The 19,087-nt window shown below is 38.9% G+C and overlaps 1 protein-coding gene across 10 annotated transcripts in view; it reads left to right on the top strand.

Moving 5' to 3' along the window:
* Window positions 1–19,087, top strand: part of TIAM1 (TIAM Rac1 associated GEF 1) — a 186,737-nt gene that overhangs the window by 150,580 nt on the left and 17,070 nt on the right. For 9 of the 10 annotated variants that reach the window (XM_083438591.1, XM_083438582.1, XM_083438587.1 and 6 more), the window contains 7 exons: window positions 1,298–1,379; window positions 3,447–3,533; window positions 5,009–5,233; window positions 8,664–8,767; window positions 16,407–16,586; window positions 17,590–17,658; window positions 17,968–18,093. In XM_083438591.1, coding sequence (XP_083294717.1) covers window positions 1,298–1,379; window positions 3,447–3,533; window positions 5,009–5,233; window positions 8,664–8,767; window positions 16,407–16,586; window positions 17,590–17,658; window positions 17,968–18,093 — 873 coding nt within the window. The remainder of the gene's footprint in view (window positions 1–1,297; window positions 1,380–3,446; window positions 3,534–5,008; window positions 5,234–8,663; window positions 8,768–16,406; window positions 16,587–17,589; window positions 17,659–17,967; window positions 18,094–19,087) is intronic. The other variant, XM_083438590.1, reaches the window with a different exon arrangement.

Here is a 19,087-nt window from a genome sequence, read left to right as displayed (position 1 = left end):
TCATAAATACCAGTAACTTTAAACTAGTAGTGCAAGATAATTTACTTGTGTGGCAGAACAAAAGATATTGATTCTGATATTGTTGTTGTTATTATTACCACTTGAATTCTACCCTTCAAGGAGCACACAGAGGTATAAATGGTCCTCCCCTCTTCACAACAACCCTGTGGGGTAGTTTTGAGACTGGCCCAAGGCTTTAAGTCTGGCTGAGGATTTGAACCAAGGCCTTCTAATCCTAGTCCAACACTCTTAATTGCTATATGAGACACTAACTTTAATAATTCACTTTTAAGCAGGGTGATAAAATTCATGGCTTGTGATTGGTGTATATGGAAAGAAGGGAGGTGGGTCTACGTTTTCTCAGACAGAGGGAACATCATTGTGAAAGCTTCCATGGATATTGAGGGGTGGTCTTTGCCAAGCAAGATGGAGAAAAGAAATGTGGATTTCTGATGCAATGAAAAAGATGGTAGATACTGACCCCCAGTGGAGATGAATAGTAGGACGACTGGATAAAGGGGAAATTATGTGCTTTTATTTCTGAGGTCAAGGCAGCAATCTTATACAGTTGTACCTTGGTTCTCAAACGCCCTGTGACTCGAACGTTTTGGCTCCCAAACGCCGCAAACTGGGAAGTGAATGTTCCGGTTTTCAAACTTTTTTTGGGAAGCTGAACGTCTGACGCAGCTTCCATGGCTGATTGAGTGCAGGAAGCTGCGCCTTGGTTTTCGAACATTTTCAGAAGTTGAACGGACTTCGGGAACAGATTCCGTTTGAGAACCAAGGTACGACTGTATGTGCTTGCCTTGGAGTAAGCCCCATTGAGCTCAGTGGAGCTTGCTTCTGAGGAGAAATCTAGGGTTGTGGCTGAAAATCTAAACGGCTAAAAATGAAGCTCAACACTTCTTCAGTAATTCGCTGTCGTTCTTTAGAAATGCTATGAGTATACCAGAGTATACATATGCATATACTCTGGTTCATGCAGTTCAGCTTGCTCCTCAGTGCACACCCATCCCTTTCCCACCACCTTGTCAACAATGGCATTGTGAACCAGTATTTAATTTAGCAGTATGATCTGCCAAGTTATTATTTTTATTAAATTTGTATACTGCCCTTCATCGGAACACAACATAACAATACAAAATGAAAAACACAAGATTCTCTTCACATTGCTGCGGTTCTTCTTTAGACATCTTTGTCTTCACTCTTAATTTTAAAAGAACACTGTGTGAAAAAATAACAACTGACAATATATGTCATCACAACAGACTCTCACTCTCTCTTTTTGCATTTTCAGTTGTATAAAGAAATTGAAATCTGTGAGAAAATTACACAGCAAATTCGGATTGAAAAATCTGACACGTCGTCTGATAACTATGGTGAGTTTGACGTTTATATATATATATATTTGCCTTTTCATATCTAAGCATGCTTTTAAATACATCTTCAGAGGATTTATTGAATAAACCATCTGTGGTCAAATCTCAGGACTGTCATTCCCATAGCTGTCTCAGTGTGCGCCTCAGTATTAAGCCTTCTAATGAAACATGGCAAATCTGCCATTTTTGTCTTGCCTGAAGTGGTGTGCTAGATTTTCATGGGGGTTGATTTTAAGTGCAAAGCCTGGCCATTTCAAGAGCTGAGTCCTTCCAGGAAACAAGCCTCTCTTTGCTAAATAAATAAAGACTTTTCACAGTAAGCAAGTCGCAGCATCATCCCCAAGAAAGACTTTTTTCAAGGGCTGCCTTTTCTTGCAGCAGAAGCTGCCTTGCGCCATTCTGCCACTGGATTTCACCAGCTGCTAATTGGATCCATTTAAAGATATTCATATATTGTAAATGACTCTTGTGCCACTTTTCAGGATCAAAGATTATCCCATAGCAGCTTAGAATAAAGCGATCACGAACAAGAACAATCAAACAACATTATTAACTCTACAGCAATACATAATTGTTAAATGTAAAAGTGAACAGAGCAATAGAAAATTAAAAATAGCATAAAACCATCAGGGTTGAATTACTTACACTTTTAATTATTTGCCCACGTTAAAGTAGCTTACATACGTCTATGTCCTATGTCTTTGCTAATTAACAGAAATTACATGTTGGTCATTAGCAAATAAGGTTGCCATCTTAACCCAACTTACCTGGGAGTAAGCCCCATTGTATTCAATAGGATATACTTCTGAGTAGTTATGGTTTAGCTTGCATTGCAATTTATTAACCCCCCCTTCTTTTTAAAAGTATGTACAACTACTGACTTCTTTGTTATGTAGACATTGCCTAGTGCTAGTCACCTGAACCCAACCAATTTTTGTCTTTATACCCCAAATATCCATCTCTGAAGCTGTGATAATTCACCGGTCTCATTTTTTCCTGCTGGGCTTCCTTTTAGGCAGTCTTGTTCATAGTGAATATATTATTTAGGATTACCCTTTCTTGCTGGCTTTGAATCCCTAAACACAATGAGATTTCTGTATTTCATGGTACACAGTGATATTCTACTTTTTCTTTGTCCTTTCTCTTTCGAAAGTGATGAATGAAAGTATCTTTCCCTCTACAAAAATTACTTTGAAGGCAGTTTGATTGAGAATTGGATCCTATCACATCTGCTTCCTTATAGCTAATGGCCAATAGTATGTTAAATATATTTCCCCCAGGAGGGTCATAAATATTTTGCTTAATAAACAAAAAGGCAAGCTGCTGCCTACATCTCCCTAGGAAGCCATCGAATTTCAGAGCAGCAAATGTCTCGTTTTAGAGAAAGCAATAAATAATGCATGATAGTTAACATGTATTTACATCCTGCATACTTTGGAGCAGATGATACAAACTGAATGCACCTCGAGGCAGGACAAAGTCAAATGCAGATATCAAGTACGATGCACACTTCTAATCCAGGTGTTGGCAGTTATTTTCCTGAAAAAACATTTCCCTGAAACACTCTGTATCTCTGCGTCTGTTTCCCTTTCTCCCACCCCCACAATTTTAAATATATGTGAGCCACTTGTGCCTTACCAGATTTAGAAAAAGTATAATACGTGGAGTGGTAACATGGCTTTAATCTTGGTCAGGCCTGTGTATTACACAACTCAGTATAGTGCACAGATCTGACTGCAAGTGAGATCTATGTTTTGCTTAATATATTCACTTTTTTCTCTGTGTATCATGCATGTGCAGATTCTGGAAAACAGAACCATAATGTTTTGCCCAAAACAAATACCCCCCCATGTATTATTGTTGTCATCATGGGGTCTGGTATTCTGTTTTAGAGAGCAACTTGCATAGATTATTTTTATACAGACTGTATGAATAATGGTAGGAGTTTGGTCAGATTTGACAGGGTAAAGAAATGGTTTTACTTGATTAAAGTAAAGTTAATGGAATGGATCTTTTTGTGAAATTAAATCGAATGGTTCTCAGTTTTGCCACTGGATATTTCAACAGGCTTTTCTCTGTCCTCTGTGGAAGAAGAGGGGATTCGGCGGCTCCATGTAAACAGTGTCAAAGAGACAGGCCTGGCTTTCAAAAAAGGTAGGGTGCCAGGGGGTGTTGTATTCCCCTTTAAAACTTTTTCAGTGAGCAACAAAAAAAGCCCTTTCCTCTTTCTGCTATTCAAGATTATACCAGATCTCCATTGCACCTAGGACAAAAATCATTTAGGAATGGTGACAAAAAGTGTAACTCCGGTACCTTCCAAATTATGATACTGTTCAGTCCGTCTCTTAATTTTAAAAGATGAATTTATTGTAATTAAATAACACAGTTATGTTGAAGGTTGACTATACAGTGGTACCTCGTGTTACAGACGCTTCAGGTTATAGACGCTTCATGTTACAGACTCTGCTAAACCAGAAATAGTATCTTGGGTTAAAAACGTTGCTTCAGGATGAGAACAGAACAGAAATCGCACAGTGGCTCATAACCAGAAACCACTCGTAACATGAGGTGCGCTTTCATTAATGGCGCCTCCCGCTGCTGCTGCGCCACTGGCGTGCGACTTCCGCTTGCATCATGGGGCAAAGTTTGCAACAAGGGACATCTACTTCCGGGTTAGCGGAGTGTGTAACCCAAAGCATTCATAAGGGGGACGGTATGTAAAATGAGGTACCACTGTACATGTTTCTGGACATTGAAGGTTGATATTCTTCCCTTTGCTGCATCTTCATAGCTTGTGATAGTTTTGTTTCATGTTGATTTAGGAGAAGTAACTCAAGTGACCACAAGAAGTAACCTCTGAAGAGGGTTGGGGCAGGGATAAATCACATTATGTTTACTTCTTTTTCAAATATCTATCTACATGCATGTTTTGAGAACATGAATATCTTAACGTGAGAACTTAAACTAGACAGCAATATACATTCCTTTTGATTTTTTTTTTTAAATTATGACATTTATCCTACCATTGGAAACCTTCACACAATCATTACAACTTAATTTTAGTATTCTTGCAATACTAAATAAATTAAAAGGGGCTCAGCTCTCTGTTCAGTCATGAACTGACATAGTGCTCTTGGGTGAGTTACTTACCTTTCTTGGTCTTAGTTTTTCCACTTGTAAAATGTACATAATTCTTATTTTCTAATAAAATGATTGAATGGACAAATAAAATCAAGATTGTAAAACATGGAGCACAGTACCCAGAATGCTTTGCCATGCTGGACTGAACCTCATGTTGCCAGACACACTTGGCTTGGCTGGACTGGGCTGTTGTATCATTACAGCACATCTTTGTGGTTTGTGCCCTAAAAGGGGTTTTCAGTAATGAAAAGTTTCTTGTTTGAAAGAAATAGCATATAGGCCAGAATTGGCCCTCCAGATGCTTCTTGACTCCAACTCCTATCATTCCTGACTGGAGCTGATGGGAGTTGGAGTCCCCCAACATCTGGAGGACCACAGGTTAGCCAATCCCACCTTAGGCAGACATGAAATTTTAAATGCTGAATAGAAATCCAACTCTGATGGATAACTTTGAGTATGACTCTTGATTTTCTGCTTTTACTTTGCAGGCCTGAAAGCTGGTGATGAGATCATTGAAATCAATAAGAAAGCTGCTGAAGACTTGAATTCAGCCATGCTAAGAGATGTACTTGTTCAGCCTTCTCTGTGCCTTACAGTACGGACTTATCCTGAGAGACAGGCAGGGCAGAAACTAATGCAGCTGCCACAACGCCGCACAGATGGTTCACTCGACCTGACCGACAGTCCATTGCGCTCTGTTGGCAATAGCCAAGGTACCCATGTTTACTAGCATTGTGGGCTTACATTTTTGAATCTTCCAACTCTTCAGTTCTATAAAAGAGACTTGCTGCTTTCAAAAACAGAAGCTGCTGCAATATTAAATGATACTTTTTTTTAGTTTTTAATCTTATGTTTCTCTTGCGGTGTCTTCCTTCACCTCTCTTCCAAACATCTTTTTATTTTTATTTTTTAAAAAACCACTTCTTTATGTATACTACTGCCAGGCAAACCTGATGCAAACATTGATACATTTAAAAAGTTCCAAACATTGCTTAGTTTTTGGGCTATGGCAGCTTTCGAAAGTGTCTCTCTGTTTTGCCACAAGATGTCAGCAGTGTCCTAGGTGAAAGCAATTCTGTGTAGGATTCATTTGTCCACTGAGCATGCTTGGTTAATAACAGAACAAAGATGAAAATGTTCTTAATGATGCAGTGAGGAACGGACCTTTCTCTAGCCAGCTAACATGAATAGGGGAGTCAAGTGCCCGTGAACATGCAGTTCATACTGACTGAGGAATTAGACTCCGACAGCAGGCGTTCAAAGCATGTCCTTGTATGCCCACAGACTGTAGCATCTTCCATACACTACTGTGTTCATCAGGAAACTTGCAGTATCCTAGTGGCAAAACAAGCATGAACGAATCCTAAGAAATACGCTTTTTAAGTCGTCGTGGTCCTAAATGTTCATAGTGAAATAAGAGTTCAGGTAAGAAAGGAAGGGAAGCAATGGATTCACCTTGTTTGTGTGAATATTTTACCAGAAAAGCCCAGGTGCTTCCCAACAGGCAGGCTGTTTGTACGAAATTTGGTTGCTATCCTACACTTTCTAAGCACAATTTTCTTGTTACTTTTCAAGCTGCAAAAAGTATTGAGAGAAAAGTGATGGGAAATTGTAGTGGAAAGTATGGGATAACTAGCTGTGCCGTATCACCTATGTGTGAAAACACAAGCTCAATAAGCAGCTAGACAGGAAGCTCCCCAGATCTTTCCTTTTTCTGCTTTCCAGCACAAAAGATAAGGCTTTTTGCATGGTAGGAAAGATAGTCACGAACTCTGGGATATCACTAATGTTTGCAACTTCCACCAAAAAGAAGAAGAAGAAGAAAAAGAGCAGCAGCGGAAGCACAATTTAGTCTATGGTTGAGGTCAGTTGAGGAACAACATGTTTGAAGTGTAAGGTAAAAACTGAGGAAAAGGAAAAGGGGGAGAGGGAACTGACCTGCTTGAGCCCTGAACAGGATATAATCTCCTAGAAGTGTGCATTAGGTTGGAAGAAGGAACGTGCTTCCATGGTTGATCCCTATCCCCATGCTGTATATCAGCAAAGCACCAAGGTGCAGGATCATCAGCCAGCCTTGTTCCTGAGCCCCTTTGCACTGCATAGCATAGGGAGGGAAAGCTTCAAGAAGCAGGAAATGAATTTTTAATAACATTCATTCTTGTTTTCAAATCTCACTTTTTAAGGATTCCAGAGTGAACGTTTTGTAGCCAGCAGAGTTTAAAGCCACACTTTTTTCTTTTTTATTATTTCATTTATTGAATTTATTTTACGCCCTATACCTGGGGGTCTCAGGGTGGTTACTTTCTGTGAAGTAACATTGTTCTGGCCATGTCCAGGAAGCTTCTTACATGACCCACTGCACTGTCAGATGCTCCTCACTGAGGGCAGTATATTATCCAAGCCAGATAGTAACTTGAATAATTCATGTGCGTAAATCCCTGGTGCAATTTTGGTTGGGCACGGTGGTCTGGTTCACACATCACACTGAACAATAAATGAAGCTGCAGTTTCATGTGAACAAGAAGCATGCTGTTGCTCCCTGTCTTTTCCAGGCTTTCATAGTACTACAGAGGGCCATAAAAAGTTTTTAAAATGTGAACTGTAAACATACACTACTGCACTGTGTTTAAATAGCAATTGTAAAAATATATGGTTTCATTAAATTGATAGGGACAGCTCTGTGTGTGAGTGTTTGTATGTTTATGTGTGTGTGTACACGCACAATAACACATGACTCATTTTTATTTGTGAAACACAGTTTGGGTTTTAGGAAATTTTATTGAATGTGTTTGCATTCCTTTTTTTGTAAACCGCTTAAGGATTTGATGATATCAAGCAGTAGAAATTATTTGTACACACAAACATATATTAGCCAATAAATAGATGCAGACAGTAAAAAGCATTCCATGTGTTCAGCTGTTCACTTACGGCCCAAATGAACATTTTCTCTCCATCTGGGACTGGAGTCTATACTGCAGGAAGTAGATTAAGGCACGTTTTTCCTATAACAGGAAAGAAGGCCCAGATAACTATAAAAAGTATTAGGCTCATCAGAATAGGGTGAGATTCCACAAGGCTTTAAAGGGACTGTTGATCATAGTAGACAAAATGAAGCTGCTCAAACAAGATTGGATATGTTGGTGGCATTTTAAAGAATAGGTACTATTTTGATTAAATACTGAAATCTATTATTCAAGTAATATATTTTCAGTGCCATGGTGTTAGATTTTTTTTATAATTATTTAAAAACTATTCTCAAGTAATCAAGCCAGTTGAACAATTAGGGATTTTACTTCAGCTTTGATATCAATTATTTGAGTTATCTTCTTGATTTGAGTCATATATGAAACAAATACACCATTGTTCTTTCTGAGTTTTGTTCTCTTCAGCATGTTGCATCAACAGACTTAAAACTCACATAGCAATTGTGAGTTTGCCTATTATATCAGATTATATCAAATAATATCAATATTATATCAAATTTTCAGGTTGTTAAGAAACAATTTGCCAGCAGAATTTTAAAAGCATTTACCAGTGGATCACATGGCAATTTGCATGGTGCATTTGGTGAACTACTTGTTCATTATGTATTTATTTAAAACATTAGTAGCCTGCCTTACCTCAGCAGAACTCACGTGGCCAACGACAATGAAATTAAAACAACCATTTAATGACCAATAAAAGCAGTACTGTTGTGCCCATCTGAGATACAGTATTTTATTTTGAGCTCTTCAAGGTATTTCTGGAAGCAATATATGAACATAATGTATTACTTATTAGAGCAGAATGTAGGTAATTTTAAATATGTATCTAGTCATCTCATGATTACTGCTCCCATTCCCGCAGATCTAGTGTCATAAATGTTTGTTGTTTCATGCAAGCAACACTACACACAAGGCTATGAAAAATACTCAGTTTTACTCTGACCCCACCCCCCACCCCACTCTGATGTATACTTTTTGCAAATAGTAATAGGCTCCATTAATGGCAGTTTCAAGTGATCTAAGTGAAGCGTGCTCTAATAATGGCACTGGAGAGCTAAAAAGTGTTTGTGTTTGCTCATGACAATAACAGTGTTTGCTGTGTTGCACTTCTGAATTGTTGTTCAACCCATTATTTCACACTTCTGTCTCATCCTAACAGGACACTTGTTCTGCAATGATCAGGACAGCTGTGCTGAGACAACTCCAGAAGAGGCAGAAGTGCATGTCTTGGAGTCGTCCAGTGAGGGTGATAAAACTGGCAAGGTGTGAAACTTTCATTTTCACATTGTAAATAGCAGAATCACTGCAGGCTAAAAGCTGGCATGCTGACTTCACAGCTGTGTGCGATTAGAGCGTCTCTTCCAGGATAATGTTTACCTTGGGGTGTTTTTTTTAAAGTGTTTACATGATATGGAATGAACCCAATTAGAGCCTTGATTATAGCTCGACACCACCTGCTGTACCCAAATGCTCCCCCTTTGCCCATCATGGGTGGTGTGGTGTGGTGTGGTAATAATGATCTTGAATATAAAACACTACAGTCCCTTTGCTTTGGTTGTGAGTCTCCCTGAATGCCACTTGCCACATTTTCACATGCAGCCCTGCCTCTGCTTATAATTCTTAATATATGATATGCCCAAATATATTTTAGCTTGTTGCAGAGTTTGCATGGAGGCATCCTAAATGGAAAGAAATGTTAGGTGTTCTACCTTTTAATTGTATTGGAACTCAACAATTAAATTAAACTGACCAAGCAACTGGATTATTAATTGGGATACCCATCCCAATTGAGAGCTTATTAACATATGAGTTTATTTTTATGGGTGCCCTGTGAAGATGAGGTTGGTGGTTTTTTTTGTAACTGTGTGTGCAAAAATACAATTCAGCTTTAAAAGGACAAGCATTTCAAAAGTTGTTTGATGAGTGCTTTCATTTTACACTCCACTGAAAGCGTGTAACCCCTTCAGAATTTTTCTGATAGTTAGTAACAGATAAGGTAAGTAGGTCTGAGCTTCCTTTTGTGTTCCTGTATTGCAATGGTTTCCCCATAATAGTTTACTAATTACAACTTCTGCCTGAAGACAGCTTCACATATTACAGATTAAATGAATGCCACTTTTTGTGAATGAAATTCCACGTTTGTAATACATGCAGGTTGTCACATGTGACAAGCACTTTAATGTTTATTAACACAAGGCAGGAAGCTGAATTTGGTGGTATATAATATATTTGGTGGGGTGTACACGTAAAAAAATAAATGTGTGTGTAATTATCATACGTGACTATATTTATGTGGGTTACATGAAATATCCAATCTCAAAATTGTATCCAGGTAAGAAATTAATCTTGTGGGAGGTGGCTCTTGGTTACGAATTAATCCACAAATGGTGTTGTTAGGATATCATAGTGGAAAGGAAGGAAAAACCTCATGGCCTCAGATTTCCTGCCCCTTTGTCTAACTAGCCTATAGCCCTTCCTTTGATAGCTAGACAGTGGAAGTCTGCTAGCAGGAGGTATTCCCAAGCTTGAAGCAGCTGCAAAATTGCATCAGCTACTAGAGCTCAGATGCAGAGCTCATATGACAAGCAGGAGGCTGTTGAAGTTTGCACTCTGGTTTCCTGCAGGACCTATTATAGTAAGTGATGCTGGGTGGGTTTTCTGGCTTAGAAAAGAAGGGAAGTTCTGACCTCTAGAGGTATGTAGATCTTAAAACGTTAAGTATGGTCTTTGCTGGATTAATAAGGTGTTTATAAAGGGTATGTCTCATTTTTAAAAGCGAGTAGTAGGAAACTGGTTCATAGTTTTAAAATATTCTTATGTTGGTGTTTGTGCTCTTATCTAGATTTTTACCTTTTGCAAACTACAGTGGTCATGGTCATGTCCTGAGGTTTTCTTCTTTTCAGCTGCAGATGTCTTAGATCAGTGGTCCCAAACTTTCTCCCCCATAGACCACTTGAATATTGCTGATGGTCTTGGTGAAATCACTTAATTATTATTCTGCTTGTTGTAGCAATTGCAGTGCACTTTGCTGGATGAAGTATTATTTTTAATTGTATGTTTATGTTTCTTTTGTTTTGTATATAACGTATTTCATTGCATCACAATTTGAATTCTATAGAATAAGAAATAAATAAGAAATAAAAGAATCAATAAACATACAATTAGGGATCAATATGAATATTTAATGTGGATATGCCATGGACCATTTAAATGAAGCTCAGACTACTGCTGGTCCACGGACTACAGTTTAGGAACCCGCCTCTTAGATAAAGATATGTTTTTAAGGTTAATAAATATGTATATTAGGGGGAAATGCAGTAGCTTGTCAGCTCTATGTAGCAAAACATACATTGTTGATGACCAACTTTTTTAAACTAGCTGAGTCATTAATACTCAGTAGATGAGTGTAATACCTTTCTAACTTGTGTAATCTCTTCTGTAGCAGAAGAATACAATAAGGAATGGAAACTTGCTTTGTATAAGCAAAATGCCATTTATTTAATGTGCTCTTAATATGCTGAAATGCATGTTTTGTTTATAAAGCGAGACATACTTTTGAATTCATTCTGGATTTTTGTTAAAGGTTTTAAAGGTGTGCGTTTACACTGCTTGTTTAACCTGTGTTAAAGGTGTGTGTTTACACTGGAGAAAGCATTGCAAATGAATTCATATTTTGAGTTGAATAGTTCATATATAATGCTATACCGCATAGCACAATAGCACTCATCACATTCTTCCTGTATTCTTATGTGATTTATGACTCTTTAATAACAAAAGATTATAGGAGCTCACTTGGTTAACCTTATGTGGGTGTATGCTTGAAAAGTGGTTCTTTTACATACTTCATTCCTAATTCTATCATAGCATTATATTTGTGCTGAATTAAATCAAATCTTTCCAGCAATAGCACCTTCCTTGTACAACACTAAATGTGCTTTTGTACATCTACAATTAGATTTCTTCTGCAGACTATGTTATATCAGTTGCATCATTAGTCTTCATAGGACAGTGTTTCTAATAAGCCTTAAATGCCTACCCAAAATGTTTATTAGCCGCCTTGAACTACAAATACTTAGGTCAGTAGTATAGAAAAGAACAAACCTTCTTAGGCTTGATCCAGGATTGGAAGTATGGTGTGTGTGTGTGTGTGTGTGTGTGTTAATGGTATTCATTTATTTCTTTTGGACAAAATTGATGTACTGCAATATAGGATGAAGCTGGGAAAAGCAAACCTCTAGAAGGAAGGATTTGGGTGACCTCTCATCCCCATGATGTTTCCAACTCCATCTCTCTGCTTTCTGCCAAAAAAAACCCCATCACACTTTAACAGCATTGTGCTGTTCAATTCACATCTGACCGGGGGTGGTCTGGTTGTCACTGAGATGCACACTGCGGGAGGAGAGCCATTGTATTATCCTGTAATACACACGATGTACATATATGTACACACAGATGGGTTGAATTGGTACCCATGAAAATGTTTTTTGGGGGTGGAAAGGAGATTTCAAGAGGCTGAAAAGTTTTATATAGCCCCCCTTGCTTCTCTGGTATAGCCCCCCTCTTTTTGGGGCTGCTTCTCTCCCCAATCCGCAGGCTCAGTATAATTTAAAGCAAGCAAACAAAAAGCTCAAAGGGCTTCTTCTTTAGAGAATCTGAGCCAGTCAGGGATCACATGGCCATCACGATAACAACCTGTCATTACAGCCCATCAGATTGGCTAAGTGACAACACCATGGTGCTAATTCAGAGCAAGAGCAAAAAGCATTGTCCATACTCTGATTTGGTTTTCTGCCTTTCTTCATTCGTGACATAGCCAAATCTGGTTTTCTGCATGAAGTTGTCAGGAAACCTGTTAACTCTAATTTTCCTACATAATGATATCACAAAGCTAAATCAGAGTGTGGATAGTACCCACTCTGAATGGGCAAATATATTTTGTACTAATCATTCCTGAAATGAGCTGTGCTGATTTGGTTGTGTGGGTGTAAAATGCACCCTCTGCCCTGTTTTGACTTGATATTTTGATTTCAAATCCCCTTTTGGGGAGAAAAAACTGCTGGTCGTTTGTTACCTTTCATCCAAATTAAGGCAGCTGTATCTTAGCACTGCAGTTAATTAGCTAGCGATGGTAGCAAAGAGTCATGATTTTTGTTCAAATTATCAAAGTATTTTGAACATGTTTCCCCCTTATATTTTAGCAATGAAGGACAGTCATTTTGTTTCTTGCATTCAAAGCACATTAATTACGTTCTCTCACCGTCTACTAGTATGATTTGTAAAATATCTTACCTAAACTTCTTACCAGCTATTGGCTTTCAAAGATTTCTAATTGGCAACCTGCTTTATTTCTGGAAATGTTTATATTCTTGTGCAGCACAGGTTGTAGCCAATCAGCTCTCCGGAGCCTCAGGCAATAGACATTTATTTTCCACCGGGGATTTTGCTTCTTCCTTTCAAGTTTAAGCTGTCCTTGCTTGAGTACTTTTTCGAAAGCTCCTTGAAAGGGAGAATTAAGGACTGACTCTGCAGCTTAAATCAGAGAATTTCATTCTAGTTGACTCTATTGAGCGTGTAAAGTCTGAAGAGGAATACAAGAGGAATCCGGTAGCTGCCCATTCTCATTAACATGCAAGAAGGTATCCAGCAGTCAGGAATACTATGAATTGGAATGAGAATATGTATTTTTTTTTTTTACCCGTAAAGTAGGTCAAGGAATCTCGATGTGGGGTGTGTCTACCCTCCGTCCATTTTTTATTGCTGAAAATGGCGAATAATGGTATTGTCAGAGTAACATCGTTTTGGTGATGTCAGTTTATTGGAGAGTTAAACGTAAGCCCAGAAATGAAGGCACTGGGAGAGCTTCTGATTCTCTTCGGCATATGCTTCATATGGTGAGATCTACCATATAGCGGAAATAATGAGAGAATGTTATGTTGTTATGCTGCATTTTAAAGGAATAATTGGCTGATGCTATCAAAGCAAATTGAGTGATTTTCCAAGTCTTGCCTTGAACATGCAATAATCTGGGTCACCAGAATATCACACAAGGTGAGATGGGGGTGAAATTTGTTATCCAGCTGAAAGAACATTAAATAAGCAGTGAAATTTGAGATTCAGCTGTTTTATAGTTGGATGAGGTAGAAATCTTGGGGAGCAAAATGTTATTGTATTGTGGAAAGGGGGGGGAGCATTTTTAATGTGGCTTTTATTGGTCCTTGGGTGCATCCAATTCTGCAAGCCTAAAAATGCAGATTATGGCCAACCGAAGTGAATGACAATTTGGATCTCCAGCAATTACTACTTCTCTTTAAAATATGTAATAAATGCTGATCTTTAATACACATATTTTTCAAGAAAAGATCCATATTAGTGGATGAGATAATTATTGCTTTTACTATCAGTTAACTTTAAAGATATGTGATTAAGCAGGTCTCAGATGAAGTAGATTCTTGCCTATGAAAGCTCATGCTTATAGCAGCTAAGAATTGGATGTACAGTTTTTTGGTTGTATTTTGTATCTTTGGCATGTTAAAGAATCACGTGTTGTTCCTTCTGGATATAATAGCAGGCAATTTGTCTAAAGATAGAAAAGTTTGTGTAAAAACTTCTGAAAATGGTTATGAACCGGTATTTGTCAGGATATTGACATGCCCTGTCAATAAGTCCATGATTGTAGTTCTCTTTAAAACTTGTGTTTGTGCTTTGATGTCTTGTGTGTCAAACGGTTCCTCTGTGTGGGGCTTGGCTTTATGTGTGACCACTGCCATTTGCACAACCATGGTGGTCCTTTTTCTAAGCAATCAAAATTGTGTTAGGCATGTCCATATAACCCCTGCTGGCTTATAAACCTTCTGGCCTCATAAGCCTTTTCTCATGTATTTAAATTCATAGGTCTTCATGGAAATCACACAAAAAACAAAACACAATATTCAATAAGGCACTAGAGCTCTGTTTCTGGTTCAGCAAACCATAAACTTCACAATCAAATGCAAACTTGCAAGACTTGGTGGAATATGTGTGTATATTACATACACATTGTATTATAAACACATACACACACATATTGCAATATGAAATAATATTTTCATAAGCTATATAACTTTTATTGGGTCAGTGTTTTGTGTGTGTTTTCAGCTTTCTGTTAGCACAAGCTAAATCCTGCAAAGATTCAGTAGGAGAGAGTCTCTAAAAATAACCTTGTGCTGAGGTCTCTGTTTAAATTACTCAACCTTACCTATCCCACACACCAATAAACAAACTCAATTGCTTTCTGGTTTCCTACATGCCTTTAATATGCTCTCCAAGGGGCTTATGGTAGCTGGAGAGGTTCAGTTGGTCCTCATGATCTGTGGATGATTAGGATACACTTCCCTCTTCTAAGAACTGGAACCAGAAACACCCCTTCCAGTTCAGATCTCCATATTCCTTGACCCCAACCAAGATGCTCCTGTTTACTCTCCTGGCATATTGTAGAAATGGAGTGTTGGAAGGGACCCAAGGGTCATCTAGTCCAAACCCCTGCAATACAGGAATCTTTTGCCCAGCATGGGGCTTGAACCCTCAACCCTGAGAGTAAGAATCTCATGCTCTACTGACTATGTCCTGTATGTGTTGTGCTTTCCTGCTCTTGAGCTTATCAGCTAATAATAGGCTGTGTAGAAGCTCTTGCTTTGAGACTCCCCTTCTTCGGTTTTCTTGATATCAGATAGTGGCTACAAGCTTGCAACCCTCTAATTGACATTTCTGGTCAGCAACAGTCTCCTTATTGTCGGTTCTTCTGGACCTTTCTGTTGTTGTTGTCATATTAATTAAATTTGTATAGTGCCCTTCATTTGAAGGTCACAGGACAGTTCATAACATAAATCAATAACCCTTCTCCCACCAACACATTTAAAAAGCCATAGAAGGTTAATCAAACAAACACCTGGCATGTAAAGATAAGTAATGATGGTGCCAGATGAGCCTTCCTGGGGAGAGCATTGCACAAATGGATAGCCACCTCAGTGAGGTCCTAATCCATTTAAGGCTTTATAGGTCAAAGCCAGCATTTTGAATTGGGCCCAGAAACTTAATTGGCAACCAGTTCAGCTGGACCAGAATTGGTGTAATATGCTGAAATTGTCTTCTCCCAGTGAGCAATCTGGCAATTCTACACCAGTTGAAGTTTCTGAACCGTCTTCAGAGGCAGCCCTACATATAACATGTTGCAGTAATCTAATCTAGAGGTTACCAGAGCATAGAGAACAGAAATTAGGCTATCCCTGTCCAGAAAGCAGCTGGGCAATTTCTGTATTGTGGAGTGCCATCATGCTCCTTTCCCTCAGAAACAACAAAGTGGCAAATGAGGTAAACAAGCGGGTGGTAGTAAAACCTGCCAGTTTAAAATAAAAGGCATATTCAGTGTCTTCTCAGCTTGGCCTCCTGGGAACAATCTTGTGTCAAGCAATTCTAGCAAACTCCTAAGGGTGTGAATATCTCAGTAATTGGCATCTCAAACCTGGACATTTGAGCCAGCTCTCTTACTGCGACATCTGAATAACATTTCTGCACTGTTGACATAACCTCTTGTGAAGTTATGCTGATGCAGCAGTTGGTAAACCCTGTCCTAAGCAGCTATTTCCTAGTGCAGCAGGCTTCAGGACTGGGCTTGTAGCATGTTTTAATTACCTTGTGTACAGCATCGCATAGTTCCTTTAGAAAAGTAATCATGTGTAATTTGCATTCTTCTGGTGTCGATGTAATATGTCACATTTTGCTTTAGAAGAGCCCGGTAATTTGAAGTTCTTTAAATCGGAGAAACAATGATGATAGCTTAATCTGGACATTTCAATGGGACTGGTAACGATAGCACCATTGTTTCTGGAAAATAACGTCGGCTATATGTGTGTTTTCAATTTTAAAGAGCACAGAACAGGTTGCTGCTTTTTGTCGCAGTCTTCATGAGATGAATTCGTCTGACTCTTGTGTGACCCCTCAGGAATTTACTGGGCCTCAGCAAGCCACTACAAGACAGCTAACCGATGCTGACAAACTGCGCAAGGTCATTTGTGAACTCCTTGAAACAGAACGCACATATGTCAAGGTGAACTGCTGCTTTTGGGAAATGCTTAATAGTCATGTATAAAAGGCAGTGTGGAGGGATGCGCTCACCCTGAAAGGGGCTTGATGCTTTGCGTGTGCTCTGCTGAAGCATGCACATAAAATGCATGGGCAGCTGGACTGTCCACTATCTTCCATTGTCTTCACCTGCCCACCCCATGGCCTATAAATCTTAGCTGATGCAGGAGAAAGGGAAGAAGCAGACACAGAAAAGCACTTGGGACTGCGCATCCTAGCATCCCTGCGGGGAAATTGGTACAACCCTTGTTTTCCCACAAGTGATGCTGGAATGTGTAATCCTCACAAGGGCACGGGTGCTCTGAACATCCCCCACTGCCATCTCCCATCTTCTCCAGTCCTGGATAAGCTTAGTGAGAAAGGGTGGTGGTTGTGGACACTTAGAATCAGGTGGAGTAATAGCTGCTCCTCTGCATCCTGCTCACAAGAGCAAGCATGTTCGCCTTTGCAAGCACTCCCATTAGATTATTTGTGAAATCCCCAGGGTTAAGCTTCTGTCTCTTAGTCACAAACCTGGTGGAGCACGGCATTCTTCTATTCCCTGCTGATGTCAAAGTTCTGGCAGGAGCTAAGTGGCTGCAAATGGCTCTCTCTCTGGGAGCCCACTTGTTTGCATGGTCCCTGTAAGCCTTAGCTTTGTTTACTGTGTCATGTGACCTAGCCAATGGTTTATTAAGATGGCTTGTTTAACCAATCATTGTGTTTTATACCACAATTTATGGTTCACTACGTAGGGGTTCTTTGCAACTGACAGTTAACAAGGCAGAAACCCTTCTTTGCCACACTGAATGAAGAGGGGGGCGGGGAGAGTATGAGCCCAATGCTTAGATCAGACATGCTGAGTCTCTTTTACGCTTTGCTAAATTCTGTTTACATCATGTGCAAACCAGCTCCAGGAAGATGCTTTAAACCTATACTTTCTACGATTGGGAGAAAATGCAGCTAAAGTAATATTCTTTTACTTTCAGGATTTAAATTGTCTAATGGAGAGATACCTGATGCCTCTGCAAAAGGAAACATTCCTCACTCAAGAAGAGGTATGGAACTTTTCCCAATACATTGTTCAGGAAGGTTTGTTGGCTGAAATTAAACAAGATGCAGTGTAGATTCGAACCGTGAAATTCTGAAATGGATTTTTGAGCATAATGAAGCTGATGACTGATATGGCCAAGGATTTGTAAGGGCAAACATGTTCAAATAAAGGCTGGTTAGCAGGATTAGACTTTTATGCTAAAATCAGTTCGCTGGCATTTAGGAGTCTAAAAATGTAGAGATAATGTGTTGTTACATATTTTATGGGAAAGGAATAATTTTCAACCCATGTTTCCCTATTTCTTTTTCACCAGCTTGACGTTCTCTTTGGAAATTTGACTGAAATGGTGGCATTTCAGGTTGAATTCCTGAAAACGCTTGAAGATGGGGTGAGGTTGGTTCCAGATCTGGAAAAGCTTGAAAAAGTTGACCAGTTTAAAGTAAGCATTTATTTTAATTAACCAGTAGCAGTACTCCTAACTCTCCATTAATTCAATTCAATTCATAGTATGCTGTAAGGATGTTTTCACATCCAGTTTCTCACTTGTATTTTTGTTAAAGAGTAAGCAACAGAAATTTCATTGTCTTAAGACCTCAGTTCAGGCAAGGCTAGTGTGCCATTTTCTAGAAAATAACACTGGAAATTTGAACTATAAACTGCACTCTGTTTGCTTTTGACAAAAAGGCAGAAAAGAAAGCCACTTCTTTATTACCCTTCTCTTTCCTGTTACCAGGAATTACATAACACATAAAAGAAATGTAAAGAAAAAAAGTAAAAACCAATTGCAAAGAAGCAGTATCAGAAGAACTGAAAACTGTTTTAAATATTGCATTATTAGGTTATAACATTACTAAACGGGAATATGTGCATGTTCTATAAATCTTTACCATTTAAGTGCAGATTGTTCTCTTCAGTTTTTTACTTTCATCTGACCTCAGTAAGAGAGCAGGATTGTGTGGTAAATGATCCCTAGGTGTGGGTTTCTTGTAGGGCTTTGCATTAAATAAATAATAAGGTCAGTCTCTTGGTAGTGATCTCTCCCTTCATGAGGCAGCTTTTGATGGTCTGTTGCTATGGATGCTACCCAGAAACTTTCCTCATTCCCTCTGAAGGTAGGGGGGAATTCTAGATTTCTGAACTACCTCCCTCAGAAATTAAAATGTCCACTTTCCTCCAAAGGGGCCAGTATTTTCTTATTAGTCCCCAAAAGCATCCGTCATGAATGTCCAGATGGCAAAATGTAGGGGGGTAAATACTATAAACTGCCCTGTGATCCTTGGGTAACGGGAAGTATATTCATTTAATAAATAAATAAATAAATTTCCTATGAATTCACATTTCATTTTAAGACGTTATTAGGAAGAGAGGGAAACTTGAGTGGCCCTTCCCCCCCCGGCCCCCACTTCAAGGTTGTTCTTCAGAAAAATGTTCTA

Source organism: Podarcis tiliguerta (assembly GCF_965153285.1).
Source record: "Podarcis tiliguerta genome assembly, chromosome: 4".
Classification (NCBI taxonomy): domain Eukaryota; kingdom Metazoa; phylum Chordata; class Lepidosauria; order Squamata; family Lacertidae; genus Podarcis; species Podarcis tiliguerta.
This window is presented reverse-complemented; position numbering and strand designations above follow the sequence as displayed.